This window comes from Xiphophorus maculatus, chromosome 11, assembly GCF_002775205.1.
Source record: "Xiphophorus maculatus strain JP 163 A chromosome 11, X_maculatus-5.0-male, whole genome shotgun sequence".
NCBI lineage: Eukaryota > Metazoa > Chordata > Actinopteri > Cyprinodontiformes > Poeciliidae > Xiphophorus > Xiphophorus maculatus.
The window spans coordinates 14,961,786-14,983,273 of NC_036453.1; the positions used below are offsets into that span (position 1 = coordinate 14,961,786).

At 43.9% G+C, this 21,488-nt stretch overlaps 1 protein-coding gene across 1 annotated transcript; it reads right to left on the reverse strand.

Annotated features, from left to right (window-relative positions):
* Nucleotides 1–2,298: 2,298 nt before the first annotated feature.
* slco2b1 (solute carrier organic anion transporter family member 2B1) lies at nt 2,299–21,444 on the reverse strand. Its single transcript, XM_023342155.1, has 15 exons — nt 21,270–21,444; nt 21,025–21,130; nt 19,760–19,897; nt 19,203–19,365; nt 18,880–19,089; nt 16,684–16,782; nt 10,521–10,651; nt 7,920–8,013; nt 7,500–7,664; nt 7,131–7,320; nt 6,806–6,950; nt 5,309–5,472; nt 4,835–4,899; nt 4,537–4,657; nt 2,299–3,344 (listed from the first exon to the last, which is right to left on the reverse strand). Exons 1-15 carry the CDS (start codon nt 21,389–21,391, stop codon nt 3,167–3,169), a joined length of 2,091 nt encoding a protein of 696 aa, XP_023197923.1. The 5' UTR covers nt 21,392–21,444; the 3' UTR covers nt 2,299–3,166.
* Nucleotides 21,445–21,488: the final 44 nt, after the last annotated feature.

Sequence of the window (21,488 nt, forward strand, 5' to 3'; positions counted from 1 at the left end):
GAAAGCTTCCAGCCTGATGGACTAAAATCCAGTTTAAGCTTTATTTATGTCTTTAGAAATCTTCAGATTTTATATCAACACAGGGAAAATGAAACTCCGGACTGTCCTGCACCATACCGTCCAGTAGGGGGCAGTTTAACTCTTCTGGCCTCCTGGACATTTTGTTCTGGGTCTGGTTTAAATTTGATCAGCTCAGAATCTCAAGTATATTCGTGTAAAAAGAGAAAATTTATCCCGGTTGTTTATTTTTGGGTTAAATTTTTATTTTTGTTCCTCTTTTTGTCTTTTAAACTAAATCTGGCTGATTTGTTTGCTGACTTCCAGGACATTTTTATGCGTTTGCATTACAATTAGATTTTCATATTTTTCAATCCTCTGCCTTTAAGATGTAATTTATTTTAATTTATTTTAGCAGGTAAATAGAGACAGTTTTCTTCTATGGAAAAATTTAACTTTTAAACAACATTTCACTACGATACGATGCTTAAGGGTTTAGTTTGTTTTAATGAATATGTGGAGTCTGAACTGAGTCCATGGGGGTCAAATCTACCAGAACCAGAACCGGCCCGGACCGTTCTGCTGGTTTCATCCGGCCGGTGTAGCGGCCGTCTCTCAGAGAGAGAAGCTGACTTCCTGTTGGGCTGACCACCCGGTGTGATGAAACAACCTTTAGACTAGAACGCTGCTTCCTGTTTGGGCGACACTCTGCTGACCTCAGTCTGATTGAGGAAACTTCATCAGACTCTGGAGGAAACCAGAAACACTCGGTCTCATCCCAGCTGTGGAGCACGGTGGTGGTGGAGTCATGCTGTGGGCCTCCTTCTGTCCCTGGTCACTTTCATGCAGATGATCCCCAGTTGTTCGCCTGGTTTCACCCAAATGGAAATAATTTCTTTGCTGCAGAGCGAAGTCTGGACTGAAGGAGAAACCTGGACGTCCTCAGTACCTTGGCTTAACCTTTGACTTCTGGTCCTGACTCATGTTGCTGAACTAATTTCCAGTTTTACGTAAACAAATACTCATGACTGGATTACTGCAGCGCTGCACACACAGCTCAGCCGAACCTTCTTATAAACGGATGCAGGTTTTCTCAGTCTGGAGCCGGGTCGTCACGGACCGGTACCAGCACTTCCTGTTTCCTGTCCTCATCCAGAATCAGAATGTCACTCAGCCTGCTGGGAAAATATCAAAACAACCTCAACAAGTCTAAGCATTTCTGATCAATCCTATCAGTAATTAATGATAATCGTTCAGCTGAAGGCAGAAAAACTGCAATAAAAGTATCTACACTGAAAAAACCCAACATTTAAATATTAAATCTTAAATAAATATTTTATGATATCTTAATTATTAATTAAATGAAAGAGTTTTGTTTTCATCTTCCACATACTTCTGGTCTTTTCCATCAGGTTCTGTGTAAACGGATCACCTACAGTGAAAGTGTGTGAATGACTGTTTAAATATCTGGGGTATGAACGGTACCGGTTCCAGGCCCGCGGGTCTGGACCTGCACTGTGTTCCTGTAAGCCGCTCTGTGTCTGAACCCGTCCGCCTGGCAGGAATGCTCTGACTGAGGTGAACCAATCGTCTACCTGCCAGCAGGAAGATCTTCCTTCAGAACCTCAGACTCTGGTCTGGTTCTGATCCGAACTGTCAGAACCAGATCAGAACCAGCGGTGGAGGAGAATAGTTCAAGTTTCATCTCCAGGAAGAGAATCAGTGAATTTCAGGAAGTAAAATGAGTAAAAACTGAACCATGAATCAGATAAACCAGAATTAGCTGCTGATCTGCTGACATGGTGAAGATTGAAATGTTTCCACAGAAGAAAATCATCTAAAGATGGAGGAGGTGGAGCGGCATGATGACGGCATCGGTGCCGTCATCATGCATTGGAACATGACGACCCATAAAACAGCCACCACATCCTGCCTGAATCACAGAATTTGACACAACAAACACTCAGAAAAAGTTCAACCAGAACTTCCTGAATCGCCTCAGCTGAGGCTGAACTGAAAGAAACGGGAAGTGAGAGATCAGGAGGATCAGGATGGAGAATCCAGAGACGAATTAGAGGAACGCTGAATGAGCGAGCGCAAAAACACGACGCCATCAGCGAGAGAAAAACGACGGAGAGATGAAATCCTGAAGGAGATAATCCAAGCAACCAAGCAACCAATGAAACATCCAACCAACCAACCAACCAACCAACCATCCATCCAACCAACCAACCAACCTTTTTTCCGTAAACATCTTTTCTGTTGGTTTTAAGTTCTGACAGAAAAAATTCAAAAAATGAACACAGTTTATAAAACAAGCTTTAGTATTTTTGAAAAGGTCCAGAAGTTTCAATCAAAAATCTTAAACACACTTGTAGAAAAATACATTTTATATGCAGTAGAGATATATAAAATAGTATCGTTGAGCCTGAAATTTGGTTCAACGTCTGAAAACATGAAGCAGCAGCAGGAAAGTCGGGACGTTTGCTCTGATCCAAAGAATTCACAGATTATTGTTCGTCTCTTAGAGTCTGGCAGACGTCTTCATCAGCCGTTCACCTCATCTTCCTCTTCATTTAGAGCTCTGATCATTTGAGCAGCACCTAGTGGATGGTAGCAGAAGTGCAGCTACTTAAAGGCAGATTTCTGAAGTCACTGTCTAAAGTGGATGTTGTCAGGTTAGAGAGAAGATGTCTGAACGATTAACTGGAGCAGCCTTTGAGACAGAGTCTGGGTTTATGCACAGAATGAACCGGGTTCAGGTCAGTACTGCAGTTCACTGCTAATGGAAGGAGCTTATATTTTCTTTTCACGATGCTTCTGTATTCACTTTGAAAGCTGCGCTGTATTTCACAAAGAAAAGTCCCATAAAAAACATTTAAAGTTCACTTTACTGTCTTTGTTCTGCATCGGGCTTCAGAACCCACTGAGGTTACACAGAATGGGTAAAAAATTGTGCACAAAAACATTTTGTGTACAAAAACTCACAGCAAACGTCACCAGAGGGTGCAGAGTAGTAGAGGCACAAACATAGAAACACTGTCTTGTTAGGGCCGACCGGATCTTTATGCCATCATCAGGAAAACCAGTGAGCAGCTTCCTTTTCCCATCAGGAGCACTTCCTGTTCCGGTCAGGAGCACTTCCTGCTTGTCCTCCGGCTGCCTCTCTTCAGGTCTTCAATGAGGTCTCCTCTTTCTCCGGAGCTTCCTGCTCTCCCACCATCTCGTAGCGTGCTTTGGTTCCGGGCGGCAGCTGGGAAGCTCCGCCTCTTCTCCTCAGGACGACCATGGTCAGCAGGAAGCAGAGCAGCGCTCCGCAGACAAACACCACCATCAGACCCAGGAACCTGCACACACAGAGCTGCAGTCACTACCTAACACCAACTCTGACTGCTGGGAAATTCTTGAAATATTACTCGAATAGCGTGAAGCTGAAGGTGATAGAGGCAGAGAAGGTGCTACAGGTTCACCGTTCCCTGAATCACCAGAGGAATCAGACACTCTTTGGGTTTTGAACTATTCAAAGACATGCAATCATTTTCTGAACAGATTAAGAATTTGTTTCATCCTTCGCTCATGACTCTCAGCTCAGGGAAAGAGCGCACATGTCCAGATTGTACCTTTGCTCAGCTGTGCTGGTTGCTGGGAGACAGAGGGAGGGGAAGGATGACCTGCTAAGGCAGCACGATTCAGCTGAACATGATTTAAAACAAAAGAGTTCCTGCTTTAACCTTTTGGGGAACCTTGGAGTGAACAATGCTGAATGTCTACCTGATAAACTTGGACTGAGCCCAGGTCTCCCTGTTGGATTCAGGCTGCATCCCCACCAGCCCTGTTCAGTCCACTTCAACCCAACTCCAGTCCATTTGTCTAGAAAAGTCGGGTCCGGTTGGTGAGTTGTGAACGCTAACCGACCTCTGACCTCTGGTCCTCCAAATGTTGGCCTGGGTTTGGTTGTAGTGAACTCTGGTTCGATTTGAATGTGAACGCCAAGCGGACCGGAGGCCGCTCTAAAAACAGGAAGTGGACTACAGCGCAGGGCATTCTGGGTACATATAGCCAAAGCTAATGTGCTAGCCTAGTGCTAGCAGGAGAAATGGCTCGTGGTCTTTAGCCAAAGACTAAAGAGAAATCCTCCAACCACTAAAGCCTGACGCCTCCATTTTAATTTCCTTTTGGTGAAGAAGGAAGTTTTATGTGTTGTTTCCTTCAGTGGTTCTTGGTGCAGCGCCCCCACAAGCCAGGAGGGGAACAGGTAGCTCAAGTGATTTGATTGGTTTAACTCAGAACAGAGAGAAAGAGAACCACAGCAGCTGGAGTTGGAACAGATGAAGAACTTTTGGTTCCAGTAGAACCCGGTCTACTGGACCATTAGGAGGATAAACAACCTGAGTTTGGTTCTGAACAAGAAATGTTAAAGATTAGGGTGATGGTGCAGAGGCCTTCCAACCTGGTTGAAGTGATACCAATAAGATTTTTTCAACTAATTACTGAGAAGTGAATAACGTTCCTAGGATGACAGGTGGGTGGAGCATGTACCTTTGTCTGAAGTTGTCCAGGTTGTAGTAGAGACAGGAAGTCCTCTGTCCGCATTTCTCACCCCACAGGATGCAGGTCGTGTCGATGACGCTGCCATACAGAACCGGGCCGGGCAGAAACGCTGCACAGACAAAAACATTGCACATGTTGACCTTCTGGTGGCGCCAGTGCTCACAAGGCCACAAACATCTGGCAGCAGCTGGATGTTTGTGAACTTAAGAACTGAGCCAGTTTCTCTATTGGATGGCAGAACAACAGCAGAACATGCAGGAGATTCTGACGGGCCGCTGTGACTCACCGAGGACTCTGAACAGCATGTACTGAACTCCCACAGCAAAGGACTTATCTTCAGGTGGAACCGTCCTGCAGAACAAACGCAAACATGATGAACAGTTCCCAGAACAGAATCTGTTATTTCAGTGATTTCCTCTGAACAAACCAGAAAGGTTTATTTGATTTCCTTCCAGACAACCGGACCTGTTCTTTAATCTCTCCAGTCAACCATTCAAGATAAAAAGCTTTAAAACTCAAGACTGCATGAAATTCTGGATGTGAGGAAGGGAAACATGGAATGGAATGGAATGGAAGCTTTTCTGGCTCCAGATGAGCCAGAAAAGGACAGAGCTGCAGGAAAACAACGGGATTCCCTTCCTGATCTTTGGTTCTCTGACTGGTTCAACAAACATACAACCAACCAACCAAATATCCAACCAACCAACTAACCAAACAACCAAATATTCAAACAACCCAGAACCAGCTGTGGCTCTCCTACCTGAGTACCATCACGTAGGAGGGCGTCTGGGTGAAGGAGATGATGAAGCTGGTGATCCCCATCAGGATGATGAAGGGCAGCAGGAGGTGGGAACAGCCACTGCCGCAGGTCCCGGGCCGGGCCGAACCAGAACCGTTAGAGATGCACCGGCAGTCTGTGAAGTTCTATAGAAACAGACAGATGGTCGGGATAATGTTGAGGACACTGTTTCCATGGTAACATTCCTCATCCTGAGCTCTGGTATCTGACTTTAAAAACAATGTCAATAAAACCGTTTTTTGGGAGTTCAAAGCTCTGAAAACAGAATCAGAACCGCAGACAGGTTCTGTTGAACATTTGGGATGAGAATCATTTCCATCATGATCTGCTAACGACTCTGAGCAACTTTTGACACCATCTTACAGAAACTCTTTCTTGTTCTTCAAGGTTCAGTCCTCGCTTGTTTATCATATAAATTTGATATAAAACAAAAAACAAAGAATATCAATCCTCTCCATCCACCTTCATTCCTCTCTGCAACTCCTCACGTCACAACTGAAAACCATACAGCTTGTAGTATTAGATTATTTTGTTTAATAAAATGTATTATTATTATTATTATTATTCTCATAAATGGATAAGAAACGATCAGAACCCCACCACATGCTTGCCTGACCCAGGTCACCCTGCTGAGAGGGCAGTATGGCCGACAGGTGAAAACAACATGTGAATGATGCAAAAACCAAACCACAAAAAAAAAACATGCACATGAAAAATGCTGCAACCAAAGCAAATGGAAGCCTGGAGGAAAACGCTGCGATTACAGTAAAAACAGCTGCAAGTATGAAACGCTGAAAAGTTCCTCCATAATGGAAGTCCTCCAGTCCAGCAGGGGGAGTCGATCAGCAGATCATATGAGACCCGACCCTCAGTAAAGAAAAGGTTTGTTGCGCTTCACGCCTTTTTCAAAAAGTCTGAAAATCAGCAGGATATTTACTCTGGCAGTATCACAGACTCCAGACTCCCCCTAGTGGACGATGTTATATTTCATATTTGCAGTTGTTTTTGCCATTTGCAGGATTTTCCCTTTTGCTCTTATTTCCTGATGTTGCAGTGTTTTTTGTTTGTGACTTTTTTTGTTAAATTAGTGTTTTGGACTTTGCATTGTTCAAATATTTGTGGATCCTTTTGCTGTTTACTGTGTCTGAACCTGTCGGCTGCCATAGCTGTGGCTGTGCAGGATGACTTATTGAACACTACGCAGAGGTAGTGGAGGTGTTTTCTGCTCCACAGCAGGGCTGACGCTGATGGTGCAGGTGGAGAAACCTCTGCAGACCATCAGAACTTCGTGGAAGCACCAACTGAGCCCGAGGAGATCAGCGGGCGAGTTGGGACGGCGTATCAAGTAATGGACTGGAGAACGCTCAGATTGGGCTGAGAGTTGATGGTTCTGTTGGACGGTGTGAATCTGGAGTTACTGAATTCATATTCAACTCTGTGACTGACGACTCAGCTCACCGTGGGTTTGTTGCTGGCGTCCATTTCTTTGGCCAAACAGCCAGCGTGGCAAGGAGACCTGTACTCCTCATTATTGGAACCGCAGATGGGATTGAAAGCATCCGGACGACAGCCACAGCCAGCGCTGCACTGTGGGTAACTGTACCTGGGGACACACAGAGAACGATTCGACCCAACTGTGATCAGAACCAGAACCACACATTGGTGGAGCAGTTTAAAACAAACCCCCAAAAGAACCAGGTCCAACAGAATCTCCTGAGCATGGCTGACTAAAGACTCTAGCTGTGAGTTATGAATCACTGATGGAGGCGGATGGAGATGCTACCTGACAGGGTAAACCTCGGCGACCTTTTGGGTGGAGCAGCCGATGAAGAGCATGGGCAGGGCGGAGATCAGGCAGAGAAAGATGGCCACCGTGCACAGCTTGCTGGCGCCGCCGACTGACATGTTGAACCGTCGCATCAGAGCTCCGCCTAGAACCACACCCAGCACCGCCAGTGGCATCCCGATTCCTCCTGAAGCAGGGAGGCCCAGTTACAGCAAATCAAGTTTATTATTCTAGAACATTGTTCAAAGAGCTTCACATCACAAAACACAGGAACACAAAGTCATAGAACCAGAACAAGAACATCCTGAGTTCTGCTGAGTTCAGAACCATCTGGAGCGACAGCGTTAGCATTGGTGGCGCTCTCACCAATCATCATGTTGGAGAAGGGAATGGTCTGGCTGAACTGCTTCTCGATAAACTTGGGCATGAAGGTGCCGAGGCCGGACACCAGCGCCGCCATGTTGACCAGCGCCAGAACCACCAGCAGGTAGATGGGGCCGCTCAGCGTCCGCAGGGCAATGCGAGGGAAACCTGGGGAATCAGATATGTTTTAGTTTCAGCTTGGACTGGTTGGGACATGTAAACACTCTGGGTTTCATCTTTAGGTCAGTCATCTGGAAACGTTTTTCCAGATTAACGTTTTCATCGTTCATCACGCAGTAAACATGTTTACTGGGCCTAAGCCTAAGAGCTCCTGGCTCTGAGAAAGCAGGCGGTCAGCATCCTGACCCAGAGTGACCTCTGCGGCGTCAGGCAGGAAACGGAAGCGGGGAAACTGACTCTTACTTTTAAGGAACTGGAGCAGGGTGAGATCCCTCATGGGGTCGGTCTTCGGTGGCGGCTCGATGTCGGTTCCAGACTCCTGGTCGTCCGCTCCGTTCTGCACAGAGAGGAACCAGATGAACGGTTCTGGTCGGCAAATGACCGTTCACTGACAGCTGAAGGACCAAAAACAGAGTTTATCTTTCTTTCTTTCATTCTCATGAAACTGGCTGGCAGACATTCATTTCAACAGAAAAAATATTTTATTCAAACTGATAATATTCTGTCATCTGTTTCCTGGTTTGTCTCTGGCAATGAACTGAACCCGTTTGCATCGTGCAGACTCCTCAGCTGGTTCTGAACAGCTGGCTCTCTGTCAGGTTGTTGCACAACACCGTGTCAGAGCCAAGTCTCCGACTTTCAGTTTTAACACCAGGTCCAAATCCAGACAAACTGACTGACTCTCAGTTTGACTTATTTTCACTACAGATGAATGAAGCTCATGTCTGAGTCAGAACCTTTCCTGACCCGGTTTCATGTTGTCAGAACCTGGTGCTGCTGATCTGACCCACATTTACACGACACGGAGCTGAATACTGAATACTAAACTTATAAAATATAATTTTCCCTCCATTGCGCTCTCACTTTGTCTGCCTCCACCGGGAACCAGACTGAACAGGTTTCACAAATAAATCCATGTGTGTTTCATCGCTATAATTTATATTCCATATAGTCAATGACGTAGCCCGTCGACCGACAATGTACTTGTGGATTTTCCTGTTTTAACATTGTGATAGATTGAACGTGATTGGGTCTCGTTTGTGCTGCCTCTGTGGCTCAGGAAGCAGAAACAGATTCTCATAAAGATTCCAGGACGTTTCGCTCCAGAAGGAAACAGAAAGGAAAAGTTTTTGCTTATTTTTCAGCTGAAGTCTTTTTCGAAACAGGGGTCAAACTGGAATTCTGTTGCGTAACCTCCTACACAGCTGCATCATGTAGGTGAAAACATGTGCAGAGTTTATATAATGCTTATGCTGCTGCTTGCTAAATGGGTCGGAGCCAAAGCTCGCTGAACTCTCTTTAACTCGACAAGCTGCAGCAGGACTGAGCTCCACTAAGTCACATCTAATGACATTCCTGCCTCCTCTTCTGTCAATAAACCTGATCCTCTGTTCAACCATTTCACTGACCTCAGCAGATCTCCATCGGGCGCAGCGGACCACAGGGGCCCGCTGCACATAAACTATGTTCAAGGAAATTACTTCCTGTGGAAAAATCCTTCCAGAGCTGTGAATACTCCCCTCTCCTCACACAGTTGACTGATGGCCTGCAGGAGCTACGTTTGCCCACAAACATTTTAATCACACAGATTAGACTCTGCAGGGATCATCATGTTGTTGATCCACAGTGCTTGTTTTCATTGAGAGCAACTGAGTCACAGAGAAACAGGGTTAGCCCCGAGCGACAGACGCCTCTGGACAACGATGGATCAAGGTGTTTAGCACGCTTCTCAGTGTCGCAACTGAAGCAACACCCAAGGAGAGACTGATCAGAGAGGCAATCCTAGTTACAAGGGACCAGACAATGGGACCCAACGGTCCAGGCCTCCCTGGAAAGCCTTGCTCCAGGGCCTGAGGGTCAGGAGGAGCGGAGGGGCTTTTATCCCCACCTCATTGGCCACCTCAGAGATCTGCTGAGGTGGCCAATTCCTCAAGAGTTGTGTTGATCTGTTCACTAATGGGTCCTCATTCTGTGGGAGGTAACGGGTACCTGGTTACTTTGACAACCTTCCAATCCTTGTGAACCTGCAGTAGGAGCTGTCTGTATCCTCAGCTGGTAGTTAAACTGGTTCCCAGTGCATGTTGGTCTTTGCTTGGACTGGACCACATCTGGAGTGGTGTAGTCATGACGACGAGGTTTTCTGAAGGTTGCTTCCTTTGTTGAGACATCTGGCTCTGTTGGTGGATTAAAGCCATAAGCTTCATCGCAGCCTGCAAAGGTTCACAGCTGTTTGGCTCCTCTAGGACCTCTGGACTCATAAGATGAGGAGTTCTGTCATCCATCATGGATCTAGATCGGTTTGAAGGTGTTCCAGTCATGGCCCATCGGTGGCAGACCCAGAATACTGCGTCTCCTTCAGGTCTGAGCTGGAGAGAGTCACTGAGCAGAAGAATGTGTTGGTTTCGCTGCTAGACCCGTTACCTGACGGGACCAAACTAAGATGAGCAGAAGACAGTTGCTGGTTGGGTCCACCCTGGACTGATCTGATCCCCAGTTCATCACAGAGCAACCCAGAGTCACACAGGAGAGGCAACGGTGGAGAGGCATCCCCCCACCCTCCAAACCAAAGATAAACATGGAGATGCTGAACACGTTGTAACTTACAGTAGAATGAAAACGGGAGAAATCATAAAAAATGTCCTAATGTAAAAGTCCTGATTCTCATCTCTACACTCTGCAGACAAAGACAGAATCATCACTCATTTTTAAATAATTCTTAACCTCCAACATTCTTGTCATGTAAAGTAACTTTTCATGTAATTCCAGATTCTGCTGTGGTGAGTAACAGTGTCTGTTCTGGGGTGAAACGGTGGTGGACCGATTCGCCGGCTGATCCTGACTCACCTCTTTGGGCATCTCTCTGGGGAAGAACAGGTACGGCAGAGCAGTGAGGAAGAGGAAGCTGGAGGCCACGAGGAAGCCCAGCCACCAGGCCCCGACCCAGCGGAGGTCTTTCTGATCCAGCTTTATCTCATCTGGAACCGCACACACAAAACACAACTTCCGTTTACTTTAAACATCCTCCGAACTGCAGAGAAATGATCTCAAACAACATGTTACATATTTCACCATACAGCCGTGTGTTATTTGCTGTTTAACTGATAGAGTCTGTCTGGGAGGAAGATCTGAGATAATAAATGATGATTAACCACTGTTGGCATTCTGTCACTTTCCCCTGAGACTTTCCATGGAAACTGGATCAGAACCTGTTCAAACCCATCCAGCAGCAACGCTCCTGGTTTTACTTTCTCAGGATTTTAGTTTCTACAGATCTACCGTTGATCAGGTGCCAGACCCGGCTCCAGAGCACTATAGCTGGGCCGTCATTGGGCTTTTACTGTAAAATAAATACATGAACTAATGTTCAAATAAAATAACCATGTTTAATAATACAAAATCAGCAATAACGACGTAAACAGAGATGGGAAACTAGTGTTTCCCATCTCTGAAGTTTATTTCTTTAAATAAAAAATCTATCTGCTCAGGTAAGAGTAGCAACATTAATATTACTCAAGTAAAAGTAAATAGTACAGTGTAGTAAAATTACTCCTAATTACCCTTTTTAACAAAAAGTTACTAAACCAAATGTAACCAGAACTACCCACCTCTGAACATAGATAATAAAATTAGCAACATGTTCTTGTTAAGTTTAAGATTATATATTAGCTTGGATTAGCTAGTTTTGCTAACTTCATCTGCATCCAGCAGCTTCACTCAACTCGGTCTGTTTGGAAAAATCTGCCACGGTTTTTGCATTTTGCTCGTTTTCAGCCATGATTCTACTACACACAGCCTGCAGTTCTGCACACGTCTCAGTCTCGGCCCTAAAGGTGCAAAAACAGTGCAAACATGTTAATCTCCAGTTGCATTTAGGGACGGCTCTGAAAAACACGTTGCAACATAACAACAGATTAAATCGTTGTCACGGGAAACTGGGAAAAATATGGGGGACAGAGAGGAAGTGTGGGAGGTTCTGCTGCATCAAATCGCTATAGAAATAATAGAAAGTTTATCACTCTGAGGTAAAAAATACAACAAAATAAACAGCTTCCAGCCCAGGTCCAGCATGGCTGCCCTCCAATGTGCCAGCTCACAGCAAATGTAAACTGAAGGGACATTTACTCCCTTATTTGCTGAAGTTTGACTTTTAACATCATATTTCACGTTTCTTAATGTTACCAGCTGCAGTGCTCAGCGTTTCATCCAGGTGAAACTATGAAATCTATTTTCCAGTTTATGAACCACAGTTCTCTCTAAGAAGCAGAGGTAAAGTTAAAAAACTTAAAAATGAAAATGTTTTCTCATGCAGATGACGCTGTCATGCTGTACTCTGCTTTTACAGAACCAGACTTGAACGGTGAACGCTGGAGGCTCACAGCGGTTGCATGAGCGGATTGAGAAACAGTTTGTCTGGATGTTTTTGTTTGATATCAGTTGATTTTACGGTACAATAAAAATCAGAAATGTGTGACCACAGAAAGTGAAAAAGCGGTTGTTGCACAAACACGCAAACAGACGCTGACAAGAACTAAGAAACATGAACTTTGAAAGCCAAAGATGGTGAGCAGAGGTTCTTGGAAGCCTGGGAGAAATGCTTTATTTCCCTGTCAAATTCAGAAAAGCATCAACTATCCCATGAAGCTTTTCCTCAATTGATCAACTGGTCCCACTCTCCTGTGGTTACTGGGAGAGAGGTGGTACACGACCCAATGGGGCGCCGATGATTCCACAGTTAAAAACCAGCAGCAATAATTTGGGTCATTTGTCTGTCATGGGGAGAAAATGGGAGTTGATTTTTCAAAGTAATAGTTTCTCTATATTTTTCATTCATTTATAGATGTCACAGTTTCAATTCAATATTTAATTAGCAAACTACATATTTAGCTGCAAACTAAATGTTTTATTGGTAAGCTAAATATTTATCTCTAAGAAAAAAACTTTTTGCAGCTCACTTCCACTTATTAGCAAGTGAATTTAGAATATTACCAAAATATTAAGCTCTGAGAGAAATACTTCACTTCAAACTAAACATTTAATTAGCAAGACAAATATCTATATTTTGAAACATACCAGTGTTCTTCATTTCTCTCCATAAAAAGTTTTGTCATCTATTTAATCAGAGTCTAATAGATCAGCTTCAGTCTGTTCCTGTTGTGTCTGAAGCTGAAACAGATATTTAGAATAGAATAGAATAGAATTCAACTTTATTGTCAATGCGTTTGTCACAAGTACAAGCAACGAGATGTAGTTTACATCTATCCAGAAGTGCTCTACGAGATATAAATATTTATTTACAAATGTACAAGACTATGTATGTATGGACTATAAGGGGTTATAGCAAGAGATATAGATATTGTGTATAAATATAATATGGGAGCTATTTACTGCAGTTTGTCTGCACTGGGACCGCATTTCTGCTAAACCATCTGTTTTCCATTTTCTGTTCTCCTTCTTTGTTTTCAGGGGAATATGAAAAATGTGGATCAGTTGAACTAATTTTGCTAAGACTGTTTCTGTTTCTGTTGCCACATAACTCAAAAAGAAAGGTCCTTTTATCACGGATCCGACAAAGTAAACAGTTTCTGGAGAACTGTAACCCAGACCTTCAAAAAGCCTGGAGAATTAATTTCCCCAACACCTGAAAACTAGGACAGCAGATGATGACGCTCCCTGGTATTCATATTAATGCTTGGCAGAGTCAGTTATGCTTCCTGTTGATGCATTGAAAAACAATGCAAAGTGAAAGTCATCATGAGTCATTTTATAATTTCTTTGAAACACTGACAGGTTGGTGACGTTATTCAAACTGACATTATACAAGACCAGAAACCTGGAGAGTGAAACGTTTGGAAACCACAAATTTATCAGATTGCCGATTTAAACCTTTATCTCCTGGGTGTTTATGAATGCCATTCGGCCGCTTCTCTGTTGAAATTCATCTATAGATCAGTGAGCTTAAGAAACCATCTGTTCGTCTAGTGAATCAGACACAGAATGTGAAGCTCAGCATCAAAGTAAAACAAACTCCGTAACAAATATACTTTATCTTAGCGCTTGCTGCCTGCTGCCACAGCAGAACAGGAACCAGAACCAGTGGAGGCCACTGGGTCAGCCATCAGAGTTTGACCCAACCCTAACGGACAAACTGAAGCTCAACAGCACAGAGATTTAGGAATATAATCTGGTTCAAAGACACAACAAAGAACGCTTGAGGAACAAAATGATCTCATAATCCCACATACTCACACACACAAACGCACACATTCCTGTCATTGTGTGTTCACAGGGACCTTGATGAGCGACTGCTTTATGAGAACATTCATCATTACATTTCTTAACCAATAGCCCCTGTGAAAACAAACCCCTAACAAAAAAAGTGGGCGGTTCCAGGAGACTAAAACCAACTTAGTGACTGTGTACGATGCAACATTTGGTGACTCTTCAGACCTTCTGGAGACTTTTTCTGTACTGTTGGAGGGTTTAATGGCGACAGCAGCAGCGCTCCATCTGGAGTGAGCAGCGGGTGCTGCCTTCAACCCGTCACTCTCCCTCAACTCTGTAGTCGGTCGTTCTGTTTCCATGAATTTTACCGCCATAAGTCCAGAGCTTACGTTTTCAATTTGAAAGCAGATTTCATCTCTCTGCTCTCAAAACTTGTAATTCTTGAACTCAAAACTTCAGCTCTCTTTCAAATACTCTCTGTCCTCCCTCAGATTCTCTCCTCCCATCTAAACATTCTCTCTGCACTCGCAAACCTTTCTGCTCGCTTGCAAATTATTTTCTGCTCTCTGGCGGGTCAAGTAGTACTGTTGCCTAGCAACCATTCCAGCGAATAGAATCACAGCGATCCACTGGGTGCGCTTGGTAACATCTAGACTAGGGTCTGGGTCTTTCTGTATGGCTGCAGCACATAACTGCATCTCTTCTTCTCGCCACATATAGAAAACAACTTCCGCTCCTTCCTCTGTGTTGCAGATGTCAGGAAGTCATGACACGCTTACAAAATAATACTCGTTTGTTTTTGTCAGCTTAATGGTTTTCCAACTGTGAAGAACTTAAAGAAAGTTTCTGGTCATATTGCCCAATTAAACAAAATTAGCAGGTCATAGCAAATAATTTTTTAACCTTTTGATAATGTAGCTAGTTAAAATGGATCCATTTTTGTACTACATTCAAATATTTAGGTTACATCTAACAAGTAGTACGAAGCATATTAGCTACTTCTGTTTTTTTTATTTTACTTGTTTCCAGGAAAGAAATCTGTTGAGATTATTAATCTCTTTTACAAAAGTCTCAGTATGCAGAAGGTGTTCATCTGAGCTCTTATGGAAATCAGTTATTATGGGCAAAATCCAGTCATTATATAGCAGAGTAAACACAAAATACAACTTACATAAAAACATTTTACTGATGGAGTGTGAACTACACATGAGGAAAGTATTTAGAGTTAATCAGCAAAAAACAAGTTTAGTTTCACTTTAAGAATTATATAAAAAGCCAATGAAGGATTCAGAGAGATGAAGTTAGAACTACATGAGCCTCTGCTGTTAAAATAACTAAAATGAAGAAATATAAATGTGGAAAAGACACTGTCTCAATGATTAAATATTTCCTCACTTTCAAAGTGAAAGTAAAAGATCAGTGTGTTTACTTTCAATGAAACATTAAAAGTATGTTCACTCCCTTACAGGTTAAATGGTCCAGAATGATGTTGGCTGTGTTTCCTGTTGTCCTCCACTGAGTTTAAATATTATTATTATTATTAGTAATAATAATAATAATAATATGCAGAGATAGAGGCCAGATTATTTCTTAAAATAAAAAGTAGGAAACTAAAATAATCTAAAAATTACCCAGTTTAATATTTGATGAGTGATCATTCATTGGAGGATGTACATTTAATTATTGACCAGATTCTTTTACTACTCAATTATGAAAACCTTTGAACTGAGTTGAATTGGTGCAAAGTCTTGGTTTATGACGACTGAACACAACCCACACACCTATCACACACAATAAGAGTTGCAACATTTTGTCGTTCTTGTACACACCCGCCAAAAATGTGTATGAGGAAACACATTTTTGTTCAGACAGGTCTGCCAACTGTAGATCTATTAATCATAAACATGTCGAACTGGAGCAGCACCTGAGATAACACCAATCTGCAGAACACAACAGCTAAATTAAAACCTACTAAAATGTGTTTTTCTTTCCTGAGCTCACAGTTTGTTTATATCCCTGCTGAATCTGAGCTCACATGAGTGACAGAGTGTTTAAATACTGATTTATTTTAGCTGAGTGTTTGAGAATTAGGGATTTTTTGCATTGCTTTTTTTCTTCCGAGCTGCTGAATGAATATTTACTGAATAATGAAGCGTTTTCTCTTCAGCTGTAAAGCAGCTTGAAGAAGAAGGGAAACGCCTCCTGTTAAGATAAAAGTAGCATCCTGCTAAGTGACCTCTGACCTTTACTATCTGCACCAGTAGCAAAGTGTGAGGCTTTCCTTGGTTCTGAAATCAAGCTGTAGATATTTGTAACTGAAGACCGTTTTATTTTCTCTGGCTGTTGTTGTTGCTCTTGTTTTGTTAGCGTTGAACACCCTGAGGGTTCAGCGCTGCTGCTGCACGTCTGATTCAAACGCTGAACTAAAAGTGGAGCGCGCTTGTAGGAAGTCATTGTTTTCTTCAGGAACTGCTGGATTCCAGGAAACGGTTTCAAATTGATGTTTGTTGTTGTCATATTTCCTGCCCACTCCCCAGCGATATATATAATTTCTGTAGAAAAAGGAAACACTGAGTTCCCCAAAGGGCGTACATTTGACTTTAATCGTCTATGTTTTGCTCCTGGTAGCTTTAGCAGTTTGTTGATGAGTGACCCCCATCCATTCCTCTGTTTCACTTTATCGACTGTGTTAAACAGGAAGTCCTCCCTTTTGTTTGCTAATGTTGAACAAGTGAACAGTCTGTGTCTGGTCCAGCTGGGACCCGTCAGCAGAGTGAATCCTCACCTCTGGACAGTTTGTCAAAGTCCACATAGTAGCGCAGCAGGAAGGATCCGGTGACGAAGCCGATCGCCGGGCCGATGGAGGTCATGGCCAGAAGGATGCCTGCAAGACGCAGCAACACATCAAAGCAAAACTTCAGAGAAAAACAAACAACTAAACCTCACTGTAGTGCTTTGAGTCAATCAGCACCAGAAATACATCAGTTCAGATTCAGAACCTTGTTCATAACCAATATGTATAATATTACAGACATGGTATGTTGTTGCTCAGGGATCCCAGATGAAAACCAGCGAATGTTCTGTTTGTTGGTGTATTTGTGTATTTTCGCGCATTGTGATTACTGAGTTTTTAATGTGGATGTGAACAGTCATCGGAATCAGAACATCAAGTTACTATGAAGGAGTTTCAGCTGAGCAGAGAAGAACTGGTGAGATTTAAATCTGGGATTCAGATTCAGTTCCAGGAAACCAGTTAAAGTAGGTCAGTCAGATAAGTGGAGGGGCTGCAGTTTCATAAATGTTTATTTTAATCAGTGTTGCTATTTGACTAGCCTGACAGATTAACAAAACATTTTTGGTTTGTCTGTAGAATGTTTAACTACAGTCATGAAAATTAGGCAACATTTTCTTAGAAGCCTCCAGGTTGATCTCAACAACACACACAGAGACAGAGACTCATTACCCAGCAGAAACATGTCGTTCATACCAGCCTTTAGGTCGTCATTATAGAGCAAGCTGGTATTTTTCTCAAAGCCTTGCTATCAGTCTGAGGAATAAAATGTACAACGCTCTCTTACACTCTGTCATTTTAAAAGTAAAGCCGTATGTTTAGACTGGGACTGGACTTTTAACATGCTAATTTTGATTAATTACATAGATTTTAACTTATACATTTTTTTGAATGTAATTATTTGCAAATTCCGTCAGGAAGCTTTGTGCTTGTGTGTTTCTGGTACTCCTGTAAATATGACGCACAGCGTCTTAAGCTAACAGCGAAGTGTCTCCTCTGGTCCCACTGGGGTTAATTTCTGCTTCTAAACGATCTGATTGGACCCTGGAAAAGGCTGTTGCTGTGTTCAAGGTGTGCTAAAAAGAGTTAGCCTATCAGCAAAGCAATGCTAGCCTAAAATAGCATCTTAATGCTAACATGAAGCAGCTGATGCTAACATGTAGCAGCTGACGCTAACGTTAGTGTCCACAGTCCAGATTTCTAAAGAAGCTCCATGAATGATCAGGACTTTCTGAAACTCTTTGCTCCAGTCTGGTGGTTGAAGAACCTGAAGATTAAAAACTATAAATATCTCTGTTGTTGAGCTCTGACGGCTAGCTATTCATTACTTTAGCACCAAAATAGGTTTATGAATTGAAAATGTTGCTAATTTTCTCCACATGTGGTTTTTAATTAAAATGTGATTAATGACTTGCAGACCCTCTTGATTTGATTAATAGTTTAATCGAGTCCCACCTCTAGTTTAACCGATGTTAGATGAATCTGGTCCAGCAGAAAACTGGACAGAAGCTCTGAGGCATGATGGGACGGCAGGAGGAAACAGCTAACAGTTTGTCTTTCAAAATGAGGCTGAACTTGTCTCTGCAGCATCTCAATGCCGTCCTCAGGGGTTCATTACAGATATTACTGGATTCCAGTGAACAGCTCAGCGAGTTCCTGGATGGCTTTCAGAGTCTTGTTGATATTACAAGATATTCTCATGTCTCAAAGAGACATGAGAACCGTGGGAGGCCATTTCCACCAACGCGGTCTGGAGTCCGAGTGTTTGAACTAGTCTTGAATGTTTCCTTAACACAAACCAAATCTATCACTGGCTCCATTATCGCTGGTCAGAGTTATCAGCTTCTCTGTTGCTTTTGTGACTTCAGTCTCTCTGTTCTTGGCTGCTGTTCTCCGGCCTGCAGATTACTAAGTTAAAAGAAGGCATTTCAACAAAGCAGTAACAGCTCCGCCATCTTGTCTCCTGCTATTGTGTTGTGTAACACCAGCCGCTGATGATGCAAGCTGGGTTCCCCAAACTGGAGGAAACGGGTGTCGACTCTCAACGAAGCACCAACGTTTGAAGAAACCAGTTCATGTACGAGAGTTTATTCGGTAGAAACGCAAACACTCTCTGAGCTTGTTAAATTTGCCCAGCAACAGAATCTACTTGGTTCTCGACTGGGCTAAAGTTTATCTTTGGCCTCCTACCAAGGTAGAGCGGAGAGTTCCTCCTGCTGGCGTAGTCGTCGATGTAGGAGATGCCGAAGGGCTGGATGGGAACGGCGCCGATGCCCAGCAGCAGCTGGCCCAGCAGCAGCAGCGGGTAGACGGCCCACTGGGTGTCGCTGTCCTCCTTCTGACACGTCTGGTTGGAGGGCAACGAGGAGAAGCAGAGGCCGGACTTGTTACCGCTGGATGCTGTAGGAAAACAGGCAGGCTCAGCCTCAAGCAGCAAAGCAAGCCTCAGTCTCAGGAGGCAACGTTCAGGTCCAGCCTGGATGAGAGGTCAGAGGTCAGAGCGTGGTTCTTACTGGTGATCTTGTCCGTGTAGGTGTACTCTCCACTCAGGAAGTGAGGCACCGCCATCAGCAGCGAGGCCAAGCACGCCAGCAGAGCTCCGCCCCCGATGTACCGCGGCCGGTGGACGCGGCTGCCGAAGAAACTCACAAAGACGATGAGGACGGTGTTCCCCACCTGGACACGAGAGCAGAGGGACGGGTGGAGGACAGGAAGACGCAGCAGAGGGGAGAGTAACTGTGAAGCTCATAATCTGGAACAGACCTGCAGAAAACTGCAAAGCAACCGAAACACTGAGCTCCTTTAGATCAAGGCTAAAACCTCAACCTGGTCAGAGATGATCAGTAATAAATTCAACATATTTTATATGTATTTGCATGATGATGACGTTTGACTAAATGCTTATTGCTCGTTTAGTGACTGAGGACTGTAGGATGTTTGCCTCAGATTTTATTTTGTAACATTTTGGTGCTGGAGCGGTTCCATGCTCCGTCTCCAGCCGACATCACCCTGAGACCTTTGGGTGGTTTGGGTTTGAATTGAGGAGAAGCTCTCCAGCTGCGGCACTGACCTCGTTGAAGGCGGCCAGGATCCCGGACTTCTGGCTGGACAGGCCGTAGCGCCTCTCGATGGTGGAGATGGAGCTCTTCATGTAGCCTGACACGAGAAGCTGAGCCAGCTGCAGCAGACTGTGGCACAGCACAAACACCTGCAGGCAGAGGGAAGACAGCATGGCAGCTTTTTTCAACACAAGAGCTCAAGAAAGTCCTGATCCACTCCAGATTTCCCTCCCCTCTCTGCAAACCACTAGAAACTGGAAACGTTTTTCCATTCCAGGAAACTCCGCTTGGAAGAAAAATAGAAAAGTGCTGGAGGTTGGACCAAGAGTTTCAGAATGGAAACAAAAACAAAATGTCCTGAAAGTCAAACACAGAGTTTATTTGGGTCTTTAGACCTGAAACCTTCACATTCACATGAACAGAACGATGACTGGGTGGGTTAATCCAGACGTCAGGAAGCAGCAGGATTTATCCAGGATATCCAGGGTTTTCAGGCTCTAACTGCTAAGATCGCCGCTCTGCTTCAGTGGAAAAACAAGCAGCTTCAGCTGAACAACAGACCAGCTTCTCTTCATCTCCTCCACATTCTTCTGGCCACGCTAACAACTTTAACAGGCAGTTAAACAAATGCTGTTCAAATATTGCAGCAATAACTGAACTGCTTCAGAGCAGGATGCCTCTGTGTAATAAACACTTTAATGCTACAACGGACGGCAGTCTGACCTGCTGTCTGATTGGTTAAGCTGATTATAACTTGATTACTTTCATGCAGCTCTTGGAACAAAACTTTGCTCCAATCTGTTGGATAAAAATGGCAGCAAAAATGAGCTTTGAACTGAAAATGTTGCTTATTTTGGTTTTTGATTCAAATGCTTGGTTTTTAATTAATTACAAGGCCTGCAATTAACTTGATTAAAAATGTTATTGAAGTCTCAATAATAATTTTCTATGATGTCACAAAAAAAAGCTATAAACACAAATCAGCTCAAATGTTGTGAATGAACTAAGTAGCTTAAGAAAACCTCATCATGACCGAGTAATCCTTAAACGTCGCACTTTAAAAAAGACGAATCTTTTTTAGATTCAGAATTTCGTGAATCCAAACCGACTTGAGTCAGAAAATTCTTGCCAGAATTTTATTTATTGATTTACGTCTCTGTTTAAATGTAAGCAGAGCGAACAGAAGCCGGTGTGTTTAAGCACAGTGAATGTTGGCTCCCACCAACCATCCATCATGTCAGCAGCGTCTGCTGCTCCACCCTGAACCCAAACCGACCTTGATGCTGCGGAATGGGCTCCAGCGGCGGCCCGCGGACCCAGCGGCGTTCATGCTGTCGGCCACCATTCCTTCTCTGCGGCCGGTGCGGACAGGAGAGCCGAATCTGCAAAACACACAGCGATGAGGCGGGACTGGTGCGGCCCGGTTCTGGACTCTGTCATTAGGTCCCGAACCGCCGCCGCCCCCACACACATTTCTTCACACTCACGTTGCTCTGCACACACAATCACATTTCTGCAAACCTCAGGGAGAAAAGTAAGACAGGAGTGGAAGCTGCAGAGGAACTGAAGGAGAAATCAGATTCGACCCTCCAAGGCCTGGTGGCAGTCAGACCCGACCTCTGGGCTCCACGAAGGGCCTCCATCTGGGCCGCGCGCCGCCGACACGAAACACAACAGGGCTTTTATTGCGAAGGATCTGAAGCTCGTTTCCTAACGCGGCTCTAAGTTAATTCCCCACGT

Excerpts from the sequence above, each read along its gene's own strand:
- slco2b1 (XM_023342155.1), bottom strand. The coding sequence starts at position 21,391 with ATGGAGGCCCTTCGTGGAGCCCAGAGGTCGGGTCTGACTGCCACCAGG. Across the intron at positions 7,321-7,499 it reads CTTCTCCAACATGATGATTG|GAGGAATCGGGATGCCACTG; the intron begins GTGAGAGCGCCA and ends TCCCTGCTTCAG. Across the intron at positions 4,900-5,308 it reads TCCTACGTGATGGTACTCAG|GACGGTTCCACCTGAAGATA; the intron begins GTAGGAGAGCCA and ends TTTGTTCTGCAG.